General features: G+C 43.4%; 1 protein-coding gene and 2 pseudogenes across 1 annotated transcript; 2 read left to right on the plus strand and 1 right to left on the minus strand.

Annotated features, from left to right (window-relative positions):
• Positions 1 to 1,141: 1,141 nt before the first annotated feature.
• LOC123089820 (UPF0481 protein At3g47200) lies at positions 1,142 to 2,765 on the plus strand. The gene is made up of 2 exons (XM_044511395.1): positions 1,142 to 1,713; positions 1,818 to 2,765. Exons 1-2 carry the CDS (start codon positions 1,174 to 1,176, stop codon positions 2,589 to 2,591), a joined length of 1,314 nt encoding a protein of 437 aa, XP_044367330.1. The 5' UTR covers positions 1,142 to 1,173; the 3' UTR covers positions 2,592 to 2,765.
• A 663-nt stretch (positions 2,766 to 3,428) lies between these two features.
• Positions 3,429 to 3,518, plus strand: LOC123095329 (uncharacterized; annotated as a pseudogene).
• Positions 3,519 to 16,040: 12,522 nt separating this feature from the next.
• On the minus strand, positions 16,041 to 17,132 carry LOC123089821 (BTB/POZ and MATH domain-containing protein 2-like; annotated as a pseudogene).
• Between the last annotated feature and the right edge of the window lie 866 nt (positions 17,133 to 17,998).

The following is a 17,998-nucleotide window of genomic DNA, read 5'->3' on the forward strand; positions in this document are numbered from 1 at the left end:
TGTTTGACTTCTTAAAAAACTAATACATCTTATATTCAGGAATGGAGGGATTTATATTGTACATAAATCATATATTAAAAGTTCGTATGTAAGGTAATTCCGATAGTTCCAGTGTATTCACATCTGGCTTAGCGGCATCTATTTTTCTAGACCTCTAGTAAGTTCGATTGTCATATGTGGTGATAGACTTGGACTGAGACTGGCGCGTGCATCTGGAAGGAGTGTGACGTGCATGGTTATGTATCAATTGACTTGATCATTGCACGTCGTTGTGGGCTTGTGGCTAATTAAGGAGTAGGGGACGCACATGAATGGTACAAATTACAAGACGTTGCCAGTAACACGCATGGCTAATTAACGCCAAATAAAATTGTAATTTTCTTAAATAGGGGTATAAATGTACTTTGTATTGACACATAAATAACCATCCAGAATAAACACACACAGCCCATGTTGTCATGGGAAACACGTTATTACCCGTCCCAGTATGTAGGGGCATCGCATCCACCATTCAAATGCTTTATGATCTGTGCCTAACTGGTGCCCATCCACATGTATGACCCGGTACGATGGAAGCCCATCTCTCGTATTCTCTGCTAATCAATCGTGATGCCGCGAACCAACCTGTGGTTGAGATGGTTAGGTGGACAGTGGTATCCCTAACCCACCAGGGTTCAAATCCTGGTGCTCGCATTATTCCTGAATTTATTTCAGGATTTCCGGCGATGCGCTTTCAGTGGGAGGAGACGTTCCCGTCGACGACGAGGTGCCTACGGTGACTTCGTAAATCTCAAGATGATATGCCGGCTCAGTCTCTCGGAGGTGCTCATAGGGGTGGGGTGTGCGTGTGTGCATTCATAGGGATGAGTGTATGCGCGTGTATATGAGCGCTTGTGTCTGTACTGATGCTCAAAAAAAAATCGTGATACCGGGAAGGAGGGCTTGACTGCTACCTTGAGTATAGGGTTGTGTCTGTACTGATGCTCAAAAAAAAATCGTGATGCCGGGAAGGGGGGCTTGACTGCTACCTTGAGTATAGGGTCAACGGTGGTAGCTGCGTAGCAGCTTCTCTCCCCAGCCCGGCCCGTGCATATATACAGCTAAGCTGATGGATCCTCGACGTTGGTGAAGATGGCGAAGAAGGTTAACGGTGAGTGGGCGGTGGAGACAGAGATGATGAAATGTGCACCCTCGACGTCGGCCGGAAAGGCGGCGCAGCAGTCCATCTACCGGGTGCCGGAGTGGGCGAAGAACACCAACAACACGAAGGCCTACCAGCCGCAGGTGATGGCGCTGGGGCCATTCCACCACGGCGCCCCCAACCTGGTGCCCATGGAGGAGCACAAGGTCCGGGCGGTGGTCCGCCGCCTTACAAAGAGCCGGAAAACGGCGCAAGCTTACAAGGACGCCATTAACGGGGTGGCCGAGCGACTGCTGGCGGCATACGGCAAGGATCCACGTAAGGAGTGGCCCGCGGCAAATAATAGGAAAAGCTTCGTGGAGATGATGGTCAGGGACGGCTGCTTCCTGCTAGAGCTCATCAGTTTGGGTTTGACACCGCCGCCCGACGACGACGGCGGCGACCTATTCTTCAACGCCCACAACTACATGTACATGCGGGGGGCTATCATCTCCGACGTGCTCGCCATGGAGAACCAGCTGCCTATGCTCCTTCTCCAGACGCTTCTTCGTGTTGACTATGGCACAACTCCGGTACGTACTAGCTTATATCCTCTTTTTCTTTTACTTTTTCATCGTTCATTCCTTAAGCTTTCACGTGGGTTAATCTTGTATTTTTTTTCCATTGATGGCTGCAGAACGCCCACACAGATGGGGATGTAGGCGTAGAGGACCAAACAGATGAAAAAATCAATCTCCGGATGCTTCGTTTTCTAGGCCGGCAGTGGCGCCCCGAATGGGTCCGCCCGCTTGGGCTCCACCCCCTCCACCTTTATCATTCAAGTCTCACCTATGGAGGCCCTGGGGAGCCTGAGGGACAGGGTTCTATGGAGGAGATCATGCCCTCCGCGGTGGAGATACACGAGGCGGGAGTCCATTTCCACAAGAGCGAAACGGACAGCCTTCTGGATGTCCATTTCAAGCACGGCGGCATGCTCTCCATGCCGGCGCTCATGGTGGATGACACCTTTGAGGGCATTTTCCTCAACCTTCTGGCATTTGAGCATCTACATGCCCCCGCCGGCAACACCGTCACGGCCTACGTCTTCTTTATGGACAACATCATCGACACAGCCGAGGACGTAAGCCTACTCAAAGCCAAGGGAATCTTCAACAACTATTTGGGCAGTGACGACGCGCTGGCCAAGCTCATCAATGATACTCTATCCAAGGGGGTAGTGATGAGCCCCTGCAGTGTCATCAACAAAGTACAACATGAGGTGAAGAAGCACTGCAAGAAGCCATGGAACAAGTGGCGGGCCAACTTTATGCACACCTACTTGAGGAACCCCTGGGTGTTCATCTCACTCGTCGCTGCCTCCATTCTGCTCTTGGCCACTGTCCTGCAGACTGGCTACACCGTCGCGGCCTTCTACCAGGCATCAGCTACTCGGTCACCAGACATCAACTAGTCGGTCACCAGCCAACTTGTTATTACACTGTTTCGGGTATATTCTTGTACGGTCTCTCGCTCGGTTTTTTTGCCCCATAGAGCTCTTGTGACGCCCAGAGTCACTCTCAGTGGGTTTTTCCTAGCACTAACGTATGGAGGTTTTTGTTTGCTTTTATATGTTTCTCTCAGTTATGTATTCAAGGAAAATGAGGATGTGTTGTAATACTTATTTGGTATTCCGTGTGTGTACATGTTGTATTCAGTTAGGAGTTGTTGTAATCTTGTTCAGGCCATCGTGCAGATTTGATCTATCTCGTGAATAGCTATCGTAGGGACCAAGTAATTGCACAAGCTAAACCCACCCTGTATTTCTCTGTTGCTATATATACATGCACGAGTCCCTGCTCTGATGTAGCAAACTCTCCCACCAAATTTTACATGGTATCAGAGCCCAATCTCTTCCTCGCACATCGTAGACATGTCATCGTCTTTCTCCTCCGCCTCAAATCCTTTTGTCCAGTAAGACACTAAGCATCTCACCCAAGACAACTTCCTTCTCTGCAAAGTTGTGGTTCTCCCGCAGATCAAAGGGGCACATTTCATTGGCTACATCGCTAGAACCATTGTCGCACATACATGATTTCATGAGGTCCAGAAGGCAGACAAGAGCACGGGTTACATCACTTCATCGACACCTCTAAAGAAGGCAATCACGGAGATGTTTTCCTCGTAGTCTCTTGCCTAGGCAATCCAACTCCATACCCAGCTCACGCACACGAAGAAAGGGAAGATGACGACATCATCATACTTCACCAAGATGAATACAATCGTAGATGAGATGGCCATCATAGGGAAAAAAGTTGATGAGGATGATATGATCTTGCAGGTTCTTGCTGGATTGGATAGTGACTTCAACCCTTCTGTTTCTGCAATTTCTGCATTAACTAGCCATGTTTATCAGCTGCCCCCCTCCCTCGGTGACTTTTATGGCCGACTGCTAGCAGCAGGGAGACGCCTCGAAGCACAAAATCTAGGTTACACCAGTAAGCTCACCAGCAAGGTGTTGGGGAACGTAGTAATTTCAAAAATTTCCTACGTACACGCAAGATCATGGTGATGGCATAGCAACGAGAGGGGAGAGTGTTGTCCACGTACCCTCGTAGACCAAAAGTGGAAGCGTTAGAACAACGCGGTTGATGTAGTCGTACGTCTTCACGGCCCAACCGATCAAGCACCGAAACTACGGCACCTCCGAGTTCTAGCACACGTTCAGCTCGATGACGTCCCTCGAACTCCGATCCAGCTGAGTGTCGAGGGAGAGTTCCGTCAGCACGACGGCGTGGTGACGATCTTGATGTACTACCGACGCAGGGCTTCGCCTAAGCACCGCTACGATATTATCGAGGTGGATTATGGTGGAGGGGGGCACCGCACACGGCTAAGAGATCCAAGGGATCAATTGTTGTTGTGCCTAGAGGTGCCCCCCCTGCCCCCGTATATAAAGGAGCAAGGGGGGAGGGGGCGGCCGGCCTAGTAAGGGAGCGCCAAGGGGAGTCCTACTCCCACCGGGAGTAGGACTCCCTCCTTCCTTGTTGGAGTAGGAGAAGGGGGAAAGAGGGGTAGAGGAGGAAGGAAAAGGGGGCCGCACCCCTTGTCCAATTCGGACCAGAGGGGGGCTGCGCGCCTCCTTCCTTTCGGCCCCTCTCCTCTATTCCCGTATGGCCCAATAAGGGCCATATACTCCCCGGCGAATTCCCGTAACTCTCAGGTACTCCGAAAAATACCCGAATCACTCGGAACCTTTCCGAACTCCGAATATAGTCGTCCAATATATCGATCTTTACGTCTCGACCATTTCGAGACTCCTCGTCATGTCCCCGATCTCATCCGGGACTCCGAACTCCTTCGGTACATCAAAACTCATAAACTCATAATATAACTGTCATCAAAACCTTAAGCGTGCCGACCCTACGGGTTCGAGAACAATGTAGACATGACCTAGAACTATTCTCGGTCAATAACCAATAGCGGAACCTGGATGCTCATTGGCTCCCACATATTCTACGAAGATCTTTATCGGTCAAACCGCATAACAACATACTTTGTTCCCTTTGTCATCGGTATGTTACTTGCCCGAGATTCGATCGTCGGTATCAAATACCTAGTTCAATCTCGTTACCGGCAAGTCTCTTTACTCGTTACGTAATGCATCATTCCATAACTAACTCATTAGCTACATTGCTTGCAAGGCTTATAGTGATGTGCATTACCGAGAGGGCCCAGAGATACCTCTCCGACAATCGGAGTGACAAAACCTAATCTCGAAATACGCCAACCCAACATGTACCTTTGGAGACACCTGTAGTACTCCTTTATAATCACCCAGTTACGTTGTGACGTTTGGTAGCACCCAAAGTGTTCCTCCGGTAAACGGGAGTTGCATAATCTCATAGTTACAGGAACATGTATAAGTCATGTGAAAGCAATAGCAACATACTAAACGATCAAGTGCTAAGCTAACGGAATGGGTCAAGTCAATCACATCATTCTCCTAATGATGTGATCTCTTTAATCAAATGACAACTCTTTTGTCCATGGTTAGGAAACATAACCATCTTTGATAAACGAGCTAGTCAAGTAGAGGCATACTAGTGACACTATGTTTGTCTATGTATTCACACATGTATTATATTTCCGGTTAATACAATTCTAGCATGAATAATAAACATTTATCATGATATAAGGAAATAAATAATAACTTTATTATTGCCTCTAGGGCATATTTCCTTCAGTCTCCCACTTGCACTAGAGTCAATAATCTAGTTCACATCGCCATGTGATTTAGCACCAATATTCACATCTGTATGTGATTAATACCCATAGTTCACATCGTCATGTGATCAACACCCAAAGGGTTTACTAGAGTCAATAATCTAGTTCACATTGCTATGTGATTAACACCCAAAGAGTACTAAGGTATGATCATGTTTTGCTTGTGAGAGAAGCTTAGTCAACAGGTCTGTCATATTCAGAGCTGTATGTATTTCGCAAATATGCTATGTCCACAATGCTCTGCACGGAGCTACTCTAGCTAATTGCTCTCACTTTCAATATGTATCCAGATTGAGACTTAGAGTCATCTGGTTTGGTGTAAAAGCTTGCATCATTGTAACTTTTACGACGGGCTCTTTTATCACCTCCATAATCGAGAAACATCTCCTTAGTCCTCACTAAGGATATTCTTGACCCATGTCTAGTGATCTACTTATTAGATCAAAATTGTATTCCTTTGCCAAACACAGAGCAAGGTATACAATAGGTCTGGTTCACAGCATAGCATACTTTATAGAACCTATGACTGAGGCATAGGGAATGCCTTTTCATTCTCTTTCTATTTTCTGCAATGGTCGGGTCTTGAGTCTTACTCAACTTCACACCTTGTAACACAGGCAAGAACTCCTTCTTTGACTGTTCCATTTTGAACTATTTCAAAAATTTATCAAGGTATATACTCATTGAAAAATTTTATCAAGCGTCTTGATCTATCTATATAGATCTTGATGCTCAATGTGTAAGCAGCTTCACCAAGGTCTTGCTTTGAAAAACTCTTATTCAAGTATCCTTTCATGCTATCCAGAATTTCCATATCATTTCCAATTAACAATATGTCATCCACATATAATATTAGAAATGCTACAGAGCTCCCACTCACTTTCTTGTAGATACAGACTTCTTCAAAAGTCTGTATAAAACCATATGCTTTGATCAACTCATCAAAGCGTATATTCCAACTCCGAGATGCTTGCACCAGTCCATTGATGGATCGTTGGAGCTTGCACATTTTGTTAGTACCTTTAGGATTAACAAAACCTTCTGGTTGCATCATATACAACTCTTCTTTAATAAATCCATTAAAGAATGTAGTTTTGACATCCATTTGCCAGATTTCATAACATGTGACAATTGCTAACATGATTCGGACAGACTTAAGCATCGCTACAGTTGAGAAAATCTCATTGTAGTCAACACCTTGAACTTGTCAAAAACCTTTTTGTGACAAGTCGAGCTTTGTAGATAGTAACACTACTATCAGTGTCCGTCTTCCTCTTGAAGATCCATTTATTTAACATGGCTTGCTGATCATCGAGCAAGTCAATCAAAGTCCATACTTTGTTCTCATACATGGATCCTATCTCAGATTTCATGGCCTCAAGCCATTTCGCGGAATCTGGGCTCATCATCGCTTCCTCATAGTTCGTAGGTTCATCATGGTCTAGTAACATGACTTCTAGAACGGGATTACCGTACCACTTTGGTGCGGATCTTATTCTGAAAGACCTACGAGGTTCGGTAGTAACTTGATCTGAAGCTTCATGATCATCATCATTAACTTCCTCACTAATTGGTGTAGGAATCACTAGAACTGATTTCAGTGATGAACTACTTTCCAATAAGGGAGAAGGTACAATTACCTCATCAAGTTCTACTTTCCTCCCACTCACTTCTTTCGAGAGAAACTTCTTCTCTAGAAAGGATCCATTTTGAGCAACGAATATCTTGCCTTCGGATCTGTGATAGAAGGTGTACCCAACAATTTCCTTTGGGTATTCTATGAAGACGCACTTCTCTGATTTGGGTTCGAGCTTATCAAGTTGAAAACCTTTTTCATATAAGCATCACAACTCCAAACTTTAAAAAACAACAGCTTAGGTTTACTGCTAAACCACAGTTCATACGGTGCCGTCTCAACGGATTTAGATGGTGCCCTATTAAACGTGAATGCAGTTGTCTCTAATGCATAACCCCAAAACGATAATGGTAAATCAATAAGAGACATCATAGATCGCACCATATCCAATAAAGTGCGGTTACGATGTTCGGACACACCATAACGTTGTGGTGTTCCAGGTGGCGTGAGCTGTGAAACTATTCCACATTGTTTTAATTGAAGACCAAACTCGTAACTCAAATATTCGTCTCCGTGATCAGATCGCAGAAACTTTATTTTCTTGTTACGATGATTTTTTCACTTCACTCTAAAATTCTTTGAACCTTACAATTTTTTCAGACTTATGTTTCATCAAGTAGATATACCCATATCTGCTCAAATCATCTTGTGAAGGTCAGAAAATAACGATACTTGCCACGAGCATCAACACTCATTGGATCACATACATCGGTATGTATTATTTCCAACAAGTCAGTAGCTCGTTCCATTGTTCCGAAGAATGGATTTTTAGTCATCTTGCCCAAAAGGCACGGTTCGCAAGCATCAAATGATTCATAACCAAGTGATTCCGAAAATCCATCTTTATGGAGTTCCTTCATGCGCTTTACACCGATATGACCCAAACGGCAGTGCCACAAATAAGTTGCACTATCATTATTAATTTTGCATCTTTTGGCATCAACATTATGATTATGTGTATCACTACGATCGAGATCCAACAAACTATTTTCATTGGATGTATGACCATCAAAGGCTTTATTCATGTAAACAGAATAACAATTATTCTTTGACTTTAAATGAATAACCGTATTGCAATAAACATGATCAAATCATATTCATGCTCAACGCAAATGCCAAATAACATTTATTTAGGTTTAACACTAATCCCGAAAGTATAGGGAGTGTGCGATGATGATCATATCAATCTTGGAACCACTTCCAACACACATCATCACTTCACCCTCAACTAGTTTCTGTTTATTCTGTAACTCCTGTTTCGAGCTACTAATCTTAGCAACCGAACAAGTATCAAATACTCAGGGGTTACTATAAACACTAGTAAGGTACACATCAATAACATGTATATCAAATATACCCTTGTTCACTTTGCCATCCTTCTTATCCACCAAATATTCAGGGCATTTCCGCTTCTAGTGACCATTTCCTTTGCAGTATAATCACTCAGTTTCAGGCTTTGGTCCAGCTTTGGGCTTCTTCGCGGGAGTGACAACTTGCTTGCCATTCTGCTTGAAGTTCCCTTTCTTTCCCTTTGCCCTTTTCTTGAAACTAGTGGTCTTGTCAATCATCAACACTTGATGCTCTTTCTTGATTTCTACCTTCATTGATTTCAACATCACGAAGAGCTTGGGAATCACTTTCGTCATCCCTTGCATATTATAGTTCATCACGAAGTTCTACTAACTTGGTGATGGTGACTAGAGAATTCTGTCAATCACTATTTTATCTGGAAGATTAACTCCCACTTGATTCAAGCGATTGTAGTACCCAGACAATCTGAGCACATGCTCACTAGTTGAGCGATTCTCCTCCATCTTTTAGCTATAGAACTTGTTGGAGACTTCATATCTCTCAACTCGGGTATTTGCTTGAAATATTAACTTCAATTCCTGGAACATCTCATATGGTCCATGACGTTCAAAACATCTTTGAAGTCCCGATTCTAAGCCGTTAAGCATGGTGCACTAAACTATCAAGTAGTCATCATATTGAGCTAGCCAAACGTTCATAACGTCTGCGTCTGCTCCTGCAATAGGTCTGTCACCTAGCGGTGCATTAAGGACATAATTCTTCTATGCAGCAATGAGGATAAACCTCAGATCACGGATCCAATCCGCATCATTGCTACTAACATCTTTCAACACAATTTTCTCTAGGAACAAAATGAAAATAAACATATGAAAGCAACAACGCAAGCTATTGATCTACAACATAATTTGCAAAATACTACCAGGACTAAGTTCATGATAAATTTAAGTTCAATTAATCATATTACTTAAAAACTCCCACTTAGATAGACATCCCTCTAATCCTCTAAGTGATTACGTGATCCATATCAACTACACCATGTCCGATCATCACGTGAGATGGAGTAGTTTCAACGGTGAACATCAATATGTTGATCATATCTACTGTATGATTCACGCTCGACCTTTCGGTCTCCGTGTTCCGAGGCCATATTTGTATATGCTAGGCTCGTCAAGTTTAACCTGAGTATTCCGCGTGTGCAACTGTTTTGCATCCGTTGTATTTGAACATAGAGCCTATCACACCCGATCATCACGTGGTGTCTCAGCACGAAGAACTTTCGCAACGGTGCATACTCAGGGAGAACACTTCTTGATTATTAGTGAGAGATCATCTTAAAATGCTACCGTCAATCAAAGCAAGATAAGATGCATAAAGGATAAACATCGCATGCAATCAATATAAGTGATATGATATGACCATCATCATCTTGTGCTTGTGATCTTCATCTTCGAAGCACCGTCGTAATCACCATCGTCACCGGCGCGACACCTTGATCTCCATCGTAGCATCGTTGTCGTTACGCCATCTATTGCTTCTACGACTATCGCTACCGCTTAGAGATAAAGTAAAGCAATTACAGGGCGTTTGCATTTCATACAATAAAGCGACAACCATATGGCTCCTGCCAGTTGCCGATAACTTCGGTTACAAAACATGATCATCTCATACAATAAAATATAGCATCACGTCTTGACCATATCACATCACAACATGCCCTGCAAAAACAAGTTAGACGTCCTCTACTTTGTTGTTGCAAATTTTACGTGGCTGCTACGGGCTTTAGCAAGAACCGTTCTTACCTACGCATCAAAACCACAACGATAGTTCGTCAAGTTGGTGCTGTTTTAACCTTCGCAAGGACCGGGCGTAGCCACACTCGATTCAGCTAAAGTGAGAGAGACAGACACCCGCCAGCCACCTTTAAGCACGAGTGCTCGCAACGGTGAAACCAGTCTCGCGTAAGCGTACGCGTAATGTCGGTCCGGGCCGCTTCATCTCACAATACCGCCGAACCAAAGTATGACATGCTGGTAAGCAGTATGACTTGTATCGCCCACAACTCACTTGTGTTCTACTCGTGCATATAACATCAACGCATAAAACCTAGGCTCGGATGCCACTGCTGGGGAACGTAGTAACTTCAAAAATTTCCTACGTACACGCAAGATCATGGTGATGGCATAGCAATGAGAGGGGAGAGTGTTGTCCACATACCCTCGTAGACCAAAAGCGGAAGCGTTAGAACAATGCGGTTGATGTAGTCGTACGTCTTCACGGCCCGACCGATCAAGCACCGAAACTACGGCACCTCCGAGTTCTAGCACACGTTCAGCTCGATGACGTCCCTCGAACTCCGATCCAGCCGAGTGTCGAGGGAGAGTTCCGTCAGCACGACGGCGTGGTGACGACCTTGATGTACTACCGACGCAGGGCTTCGCCTAAGCACCGCTACGATATTATCGAGGTGGATTATGCTGGAGGGGGCACCGCACACGGCTAAGAGATCCAAGGGATCAATTGTTGTTGTGCCTAGAGGTGCCCCCCTGCCCCCGTATATAAAGGAGCAAGGGGGGAGGGGGCGGCCGGCCTAGTAAGGGCGCGCCAAGGGGAGTCCTACTCCCATCGGGAGTAGGACTCCCTCCTTCCTTGTTGGAGTAGGAGAAGGGGGAAAGAGGGGGAGACGAGGAAGGAAAAGGGGGACGCACCCCTTGTCCAATTCAGACCAGAGGGGGGCTGCGCGCCTCCTTCCTTTCGGCCTCTCTCCTCTATTCCCGTATGGCCCAATAAGGCCCATATACTCCCCTGCGAATTCCCGTAACTCTCAGGTACTCCGAAAAATACCCGAATCACTCGGAACCTTTCCGAACTCCGAATATAGTCGTCCAATATATCGATCTTTACGTCTCGACCATTTCGAGACTCCTCGTCATGTCCCCGATCTCATCCGGGACTCCAAACTCCTTCGATACATCAAAACTCATAAACTCATAATATAACTTTCATCGAAACCTTAAGCGTGCGGACCCTACGGGTTCGAGAACAATGTAGACATGACCTAGAACTATTCTCGGTCAATAACCAATAGCGGAACCTGGATGCTCATATTGGCTCCCACATATTCTACGAAGATCTTTATCGGTCAAACCGCATAACAACATACTTTGTTCCCTTTGTCATCGGTATGTTACTTGCCTGAGATTCGATCGTCGGTATCCAATACCTAGTTCAATCTCGTTACCGGTAAGTCTCTTTACTCGTTACGTAATGCATCATTCCGTAACTAACTCATTAGCTAATTGCTTGCAAGGCTTATAGTGATGTGCATTACCGAGAGGGCCCAGAGATACCTCTCCGACAATCGGAGTGATAAAACCTAATCTCGAAATACGCCAACCCAACATGTACCTTTGGAGACACCTGTAGTACTCCTTTATAATCACCCAGTTACGTTGTGATGTTTGGTAGCACCCAAAGTGTTCCTCCGGTAAACGGGAGTTGCATAATCTCATAGTTACTGGAACATGTATAAGTCATGAAGAAAGCAATAGCAACATACTAAACGATCAAGTGTTAAGCTAACGGAATGGGTCAAGTCAATCACATCATTCTCCTAATGATGTGATCCCGTTAATCAAATGACAACTCTTTTGTCCATGGTTAGGAAACATAACCATCTTTGATAAATGAGCTAGTCAAGTAGAGGCATACTAGTGACACTATGTTTGTCTATGTATTCACACATGTATTATGTTTCCGGTTAATACAATTCTAGCATGAATAATAAACATTTATCATGATATAAGGAAATAAATAATAACTTTATTATTGCCTCTAGGGCATATTTCCTTCACAAGGGTGGTCGAGGATCTTCTAGTTGTAGTGGTGGTGACTATGGTGGTCGCAGCAGCGGTGGATCCAAAGGAGGATGCGGTGCTCAAGGAGGCAGTGGCTATCATCCTAATCGGTAGAGCCAACATCAGCAAGGCGTCCGCGGTAGTTGCTAACAGGGTGGTGGTGGCGGATACCAAGGCAGCTACCAGCATGGTGGTGGCTATCAAGGAGGTGGCGGTGGTATGGCGTGAGAGGAAAGATGCCAAATCTGTCACCGCGAAGGTCATGAGGTGTATCACTGCTGGAAGAGGCATGACAACTGCTTTGCACACCCTCGGCAATACCAAAGAAGATGGTGAAGACAATGGTAAATTCCTATGGTGTGGATACCAATTGGTATGCCGTCACCAAGGCTACCGACCACATCACTGGAGATCAAGTTCATACGACAAGTGGAGCATATATATTCATGGAAACATAATAGGTTCAGATTTGAAATCATGGCACTCGAGCCCTAGTGAGAAGCATTAAGCATAGCAAAGTCGTAGCAACATCAATCTCAGAACATAGTGGATACTAGGGATCAAGACCTAAATTTTTTACTTTATTAGATGACAAATCTCATCTATCTTCATCTACCTCCAATATGCTTACGATGAAATTGTGAACATCATGAGGTCATTGATGACGATGCCAACGAATTGCCATCTCCGGAGCCCTGAACGGACTCCGGATCCTTCCTCCCGGAGAAGAACAGGAGGTGGCGTCGGCTCTGTATCGTAAAACGCGATGAAACATTCCCTCTGTTTTTTCCTCAGAAAAATTATACCGATCGACCCGGGTTTAGGGTAAATGGTGCATGTGGGTCCGCAAGCTCAGCCGGCACGCACTAGGGAGGCAGCCCTTAGCTCGTAGCCCTATGGTGGCCCCCTCGGTATTTCTTCGCGCCAATATTTTTATATATTTCAAAACAATTCTCCATAAATTTTCATCTGATTGCAAGAACTTTTTATTTCTGCAAAAAAAAACATCAAGGTAGTTATGCTAAAAATAGCGTCAGTCTGGGTTAGTCTAATTCAAATCATTTAAATTAGAGTCCAAAAGAAGAGCAAAAGTGTTTGGAAAAGTAGATAAATTTGAGAGGTATCTACTCCCCCAAGCTTAACTCATTGCTTGTCCTCAAGCAGTTCCGTTGACCAACCGAATTTGACAATGAAAAAACTTTTACAAACTCTTTTGTTTTTGTTGCCGTATCTAAGCTTAACTCGCAACCAAGTTTTTAGCAAAGATAATGAACTAACCACATCTATGATAACACTTAGAACTCACATTTACTCATGTCAATGGCATAATCAACTAGCGAGCAATAATAATATATCTCAAATGCCAACAATTTATCGAAACAAGTAACTCTCTAGCGCATTCTAAGACCGCAAAACATAAATGCAGAGCATCTCCAAAGTTCAAGAAGTGATTAAACATTGTAATTCATGGCAGAAGACATCCAGTCGTGCTCACATCCAACACTTATTAGACCCAATGCATGTTAAAAGAATGACAATAACGCTCCCAGGATTGTTGCTTGAATGAGAAGATGATGACTCAACAGTAAAAATAGATAACATAAAAGTAAAAGAAGATCCCTTCACATAGGGAAGTAGGGATTTGGAGGCGTGCCAGAGCTCATAGCTTTAAGACATAGATGAATGCATTTTAAGTGGTGTGCTTTTCTTGTCAACGCCACGACAAAGGTTTTCAATATCTTCCATACTAAACACGTTAATAACGATTCCCAAAAGACAAAGAATTTTCTCCTCCACAACCATACAGACACAATCCATTGCTAGCCAAATCCTCAGGTGCCCTCCAACAATCAACTTACACGGGAGGTTTATTTTGAAAGTTGAGGAGTGAATAAACTCTCGTTGTAAGTTAAACACACTTAGTATGAAAGATATTAACCGCCCCATTGCTCCATGAGTTGTATGGGCTCACAAAACATATGTTTATTTGAAGTATTTAGAGATGACACATACAAATTTACTTTGAATGGCAGGGTAATACCGTATGTGCTAGGGTAGTGACAAGCGAATAAACTCTTATGGCATAACTTTCATTTCAGGGTTGAGGATGCACAAGCAATATTTTCGCTTAGTATATGCGAAGACTAGCAAATAGATTGAGAAGTCGCCAACTAAAGAATAACAACGGTAATAATCATGCAATTTGAATAATTAACATTGAACCTAAGCATGAGGATATAGACACCCTGAACATAAATATCATAGAAGCCATATTGGGTTTGAATAAATTACATTCATGAAGATGTGCCAAGTCAAGCTACTTCATTTCTTTAAGGAAGATACCATTCTAACATATTATATCATAGTCATTTTAATGCATGTTAACACACAAGATAACATATTATCCACTCCTAGCTACTTAAGCATAGCATGAAAAACTAAAATCTCTAATTTCATCACGAACATGTTTACTCATAACATGCTGAATCAGGACTACTGAGTTAAACATATTTACAAAAACAAAAGAAGAAGAGTTCATACCAGTATTCCTTTCCCACGGTCACCTCACCAAATTATAGTCATTATTGCCTTTCACTTGCATGACCGAACGATGTGAAAAATACAATAGTGTAGGCTTGAGTATGGCTAGAGTTAATTTTTTTTTATTAAATCCAAATATGTTGCCTCATTCGCACCTCAGTGTTTTTCACTTAAATTATTATTTTTGCAGGATTGTTAGTCACTTCAATTTGGCTAGACAGCCTGGATGATGTTTTTCCATATATTATTCTGTAGAAATTTTATCTTCTGTACAATATGGATTTGCCAATATCTATTTTATCCTCATAAGATGCTTCGGATGTTAAGTTTCCTCATTGTTATGTACTCCCTTCGTCTCATAATGTAAGACACTTTTTGACATTACACTAGTGTTAAAAAGCGTCTTACATAGTGTCAAAAAGCGTCTTATTATGGGACGGAGGGAGTACCATATATGAGAATTATGGCAGATATTACCATTGTTTCACTCTATACAAACAAAGGGAAGGTTATCAATCTAAATGTAAGAGCTGGAAACAGAACATGTTTGTTCCTTTTGATTGAGGGACTACGTACTGTGAGGACATAATCTTGCCGAAAAAGATCATCATGGATCTCCTTATTCACCGATTTCTCTGATGGTGTAAAGACACAATATGCCGAATTTCAGAAGACAACACTATATTCAAAATGCATGATTACATACCTCCTATATCCTTTGCACAATTTTTTTCTTAATTTTATTTGGTTCTGTTCTTAGGTTCCTAAAACTATAATGCAAGTCTTTGAGTTTTCATATACATGAATTGATCATGTTTCATGCTCTGCTTGCACATCAATAATAGGCATTTCTTTAATGAATATACCTGTCATTTTTTCTGAGTGATTCAAACAGGCTCTCCTATTCTATTATTTTTAACAAAATCAACACCAAAGATTCAAATGGGCTCTCCTTTGGGCGCGGAGTGTCACCGCTCTTCTGCCTGCTAGTGTAGAAGTGGAAGGGACTGCAGTGCAGCAGATAAGGTCAGGTTCAGAGCTCCAGCCCATTATATATCGATATCAGTATGTTAACCTAGTGCCCTTTGGTTCTGCATGAAAATTGACTAGCAAAATAAGGGATATAGAGAACAACTCAAAAAGGAAGAACGACCATGTGAATTTCCTTAGAATTTTTAGCGCCCCATTCTCGAAGACAAATTCAGTTTTGCAATTGGACACACCATACCCATGATACTAATTGGTACATTACAGCTAGAACTCCAGACTTCAAGCAAATTCTAAGATAGACTGCTCATACTCCTGACGGTGGTACGACCTTCTCGAAACTTTCCATCATAATCTCTGGGCAGCTTGCAGTGAGGTGCTTGAATCCGTCGGTCTCCTTGACAGCTGGGAGCACGTCTCGTGAACAAAGGTATCTGAGACAAGCATTTTTGAGGTGTGGAGTGTGGTGCTGCTCCGCTAAAGCAAGCGTCGTTGCAACTGTTTGCACATCAATTCTATGGCATAGGCGCATAGCCTCCCTTCGCAAATGGCCTTTAGCCTCTCCAGTCCATACCGATCTGTGGCAACCAACAAGTGTTGCAATGCCACATTTTGATCAACATCACATTTGTTTGGCAGGTTATCTGTGTATATGAAGTGAAGAAGTGCATCAAAGATGGCAGGCTCCATGTCATCGATCTTGATACGTTCCATGGTGGTCTCTTTCATTTGACCAAACAGCTCAGCTTTGAAGACTGACAATCGTGCGGCTAACACGTATCGGTGTGCACTGAACAGTTGGCCGCCAACACTGAATGTCACATCCACGCCTTGTCCGTCCTTCAACATGTTTGCCAAGTGCGTGTGGAGGTCTGACTGGGGGACCGGGACTAGGACAGTGCTTACATCTTCCGTGTGATGGTCTTTTATGATGGTCAAAACGCACCTGATTGTGAAGCAGTCGTCATTGCAGGATAGTAGTTCTTGCAGCCTGGACTTGCCAATGAATTTGTCCCAGCCCCATGTATCACCTACAGGCTTAAAGTTGGCTGTTGTTGTTTTGCTATTTAGATTACTAATTTTCCCATCTTTCCCGAGTAAACTCAAAGTGAACTTGACCTTCACATCCATTGTTGCACCACTGCAGAAACACAAGAAGACGGACATGTAGGCAGCTTTGTCTTGCTCCCTTTCCCCATCAGGATAGATCCTGATGTTCCAGTCAAAGCCGCTGACGCTGAATCTGCTGGAGCTAATGAAGTTGTTGTGATACCCCTGCCGTCGAGCAGCGAGTACCTAGTCACCCCAAAGTTGTGGCCGATGTGACACAGTCTGTGAGGTATCTGGACGAGGTCTCGGGTATGGGCTTGTCAACTGAAGAAGTTGAATTGTTAGCCATGTCACGTGCCTATATGTATATATATATATCTATACCAATATAAAAAGATCCAAAGGGGCAGATTCAACAAATCTCGACCGTCAAATCAGACCAATCCAACGACTCAGTCTGCTCCAGTGGTGAGCGCTCAACACGTTTAGTGTACAGTTAATATCATACCAAATATTAATGTCAATGCTAAACACATAATTAATACTCAAATAATATCCTACCTAATATTTACGTGTAATTAATATATTACCTAATATCATCGTGCATTGCACGTACACATTTACTAGTATAACCAAGGGCGATAAGAGGGTGTGGAAACGATTGATCTGCATGACACAAGGAAGGGATTGGCATCACCTCACATAATCAAGGGAGGTGAAATGGTAAGAATATGGACATGACGGATATGCGGCGCCACATAATTGAGGCATCTGCAACCAAATTATGGTAGGCAGCATGCATTGATGAAACTCTAATTGTTTTCTTAATGGGATCCTGAATCTTGTTTAATGAACAAGAACTTGCAGATTTTAGTGTTCCTAGAACCCTAATGCATGCTACCCAGGCAACTATATACTGCGGCCGCTGTGGACGAGACCCTAATGCTCTATGAAGAGATGTACTCCTACAAGCTTAAAATAGTTACTCCCGCCGTAATGGCCAACAAAACTAAAAATAAGTAAACACTCCTAGATAACTTTGATTAATCTCTAGGCTGCTTATGCAATCTACGTAATTACTAGAATAAAATAATCATATGTATTGCAGCTGATCTAACCACAAGTCTAACTGCGATGCAGGATATACGCTTGGGCCGGCGCAGGGATACAAATACTTAGCCTTGAGCCGTGGCGTCGTCAAGTAGATTAGGATAA

This window comes from Triticum aestivum, chromosome 4B, assembly GCF_018294505.1.
Source record: "Triticum aestivum cultivar Chinese Spring chromosome 4B, IWGSC CS RefSeq v2.1, whole genome shotgun sequence".
NCBI classification, from domain to species: domain Eukaryota; kingdom Viridiplantae; phylum Streptophyta; class Magnoliopsida; order Poales; family Poaceae; genus Triticum; species Triticum aestivum.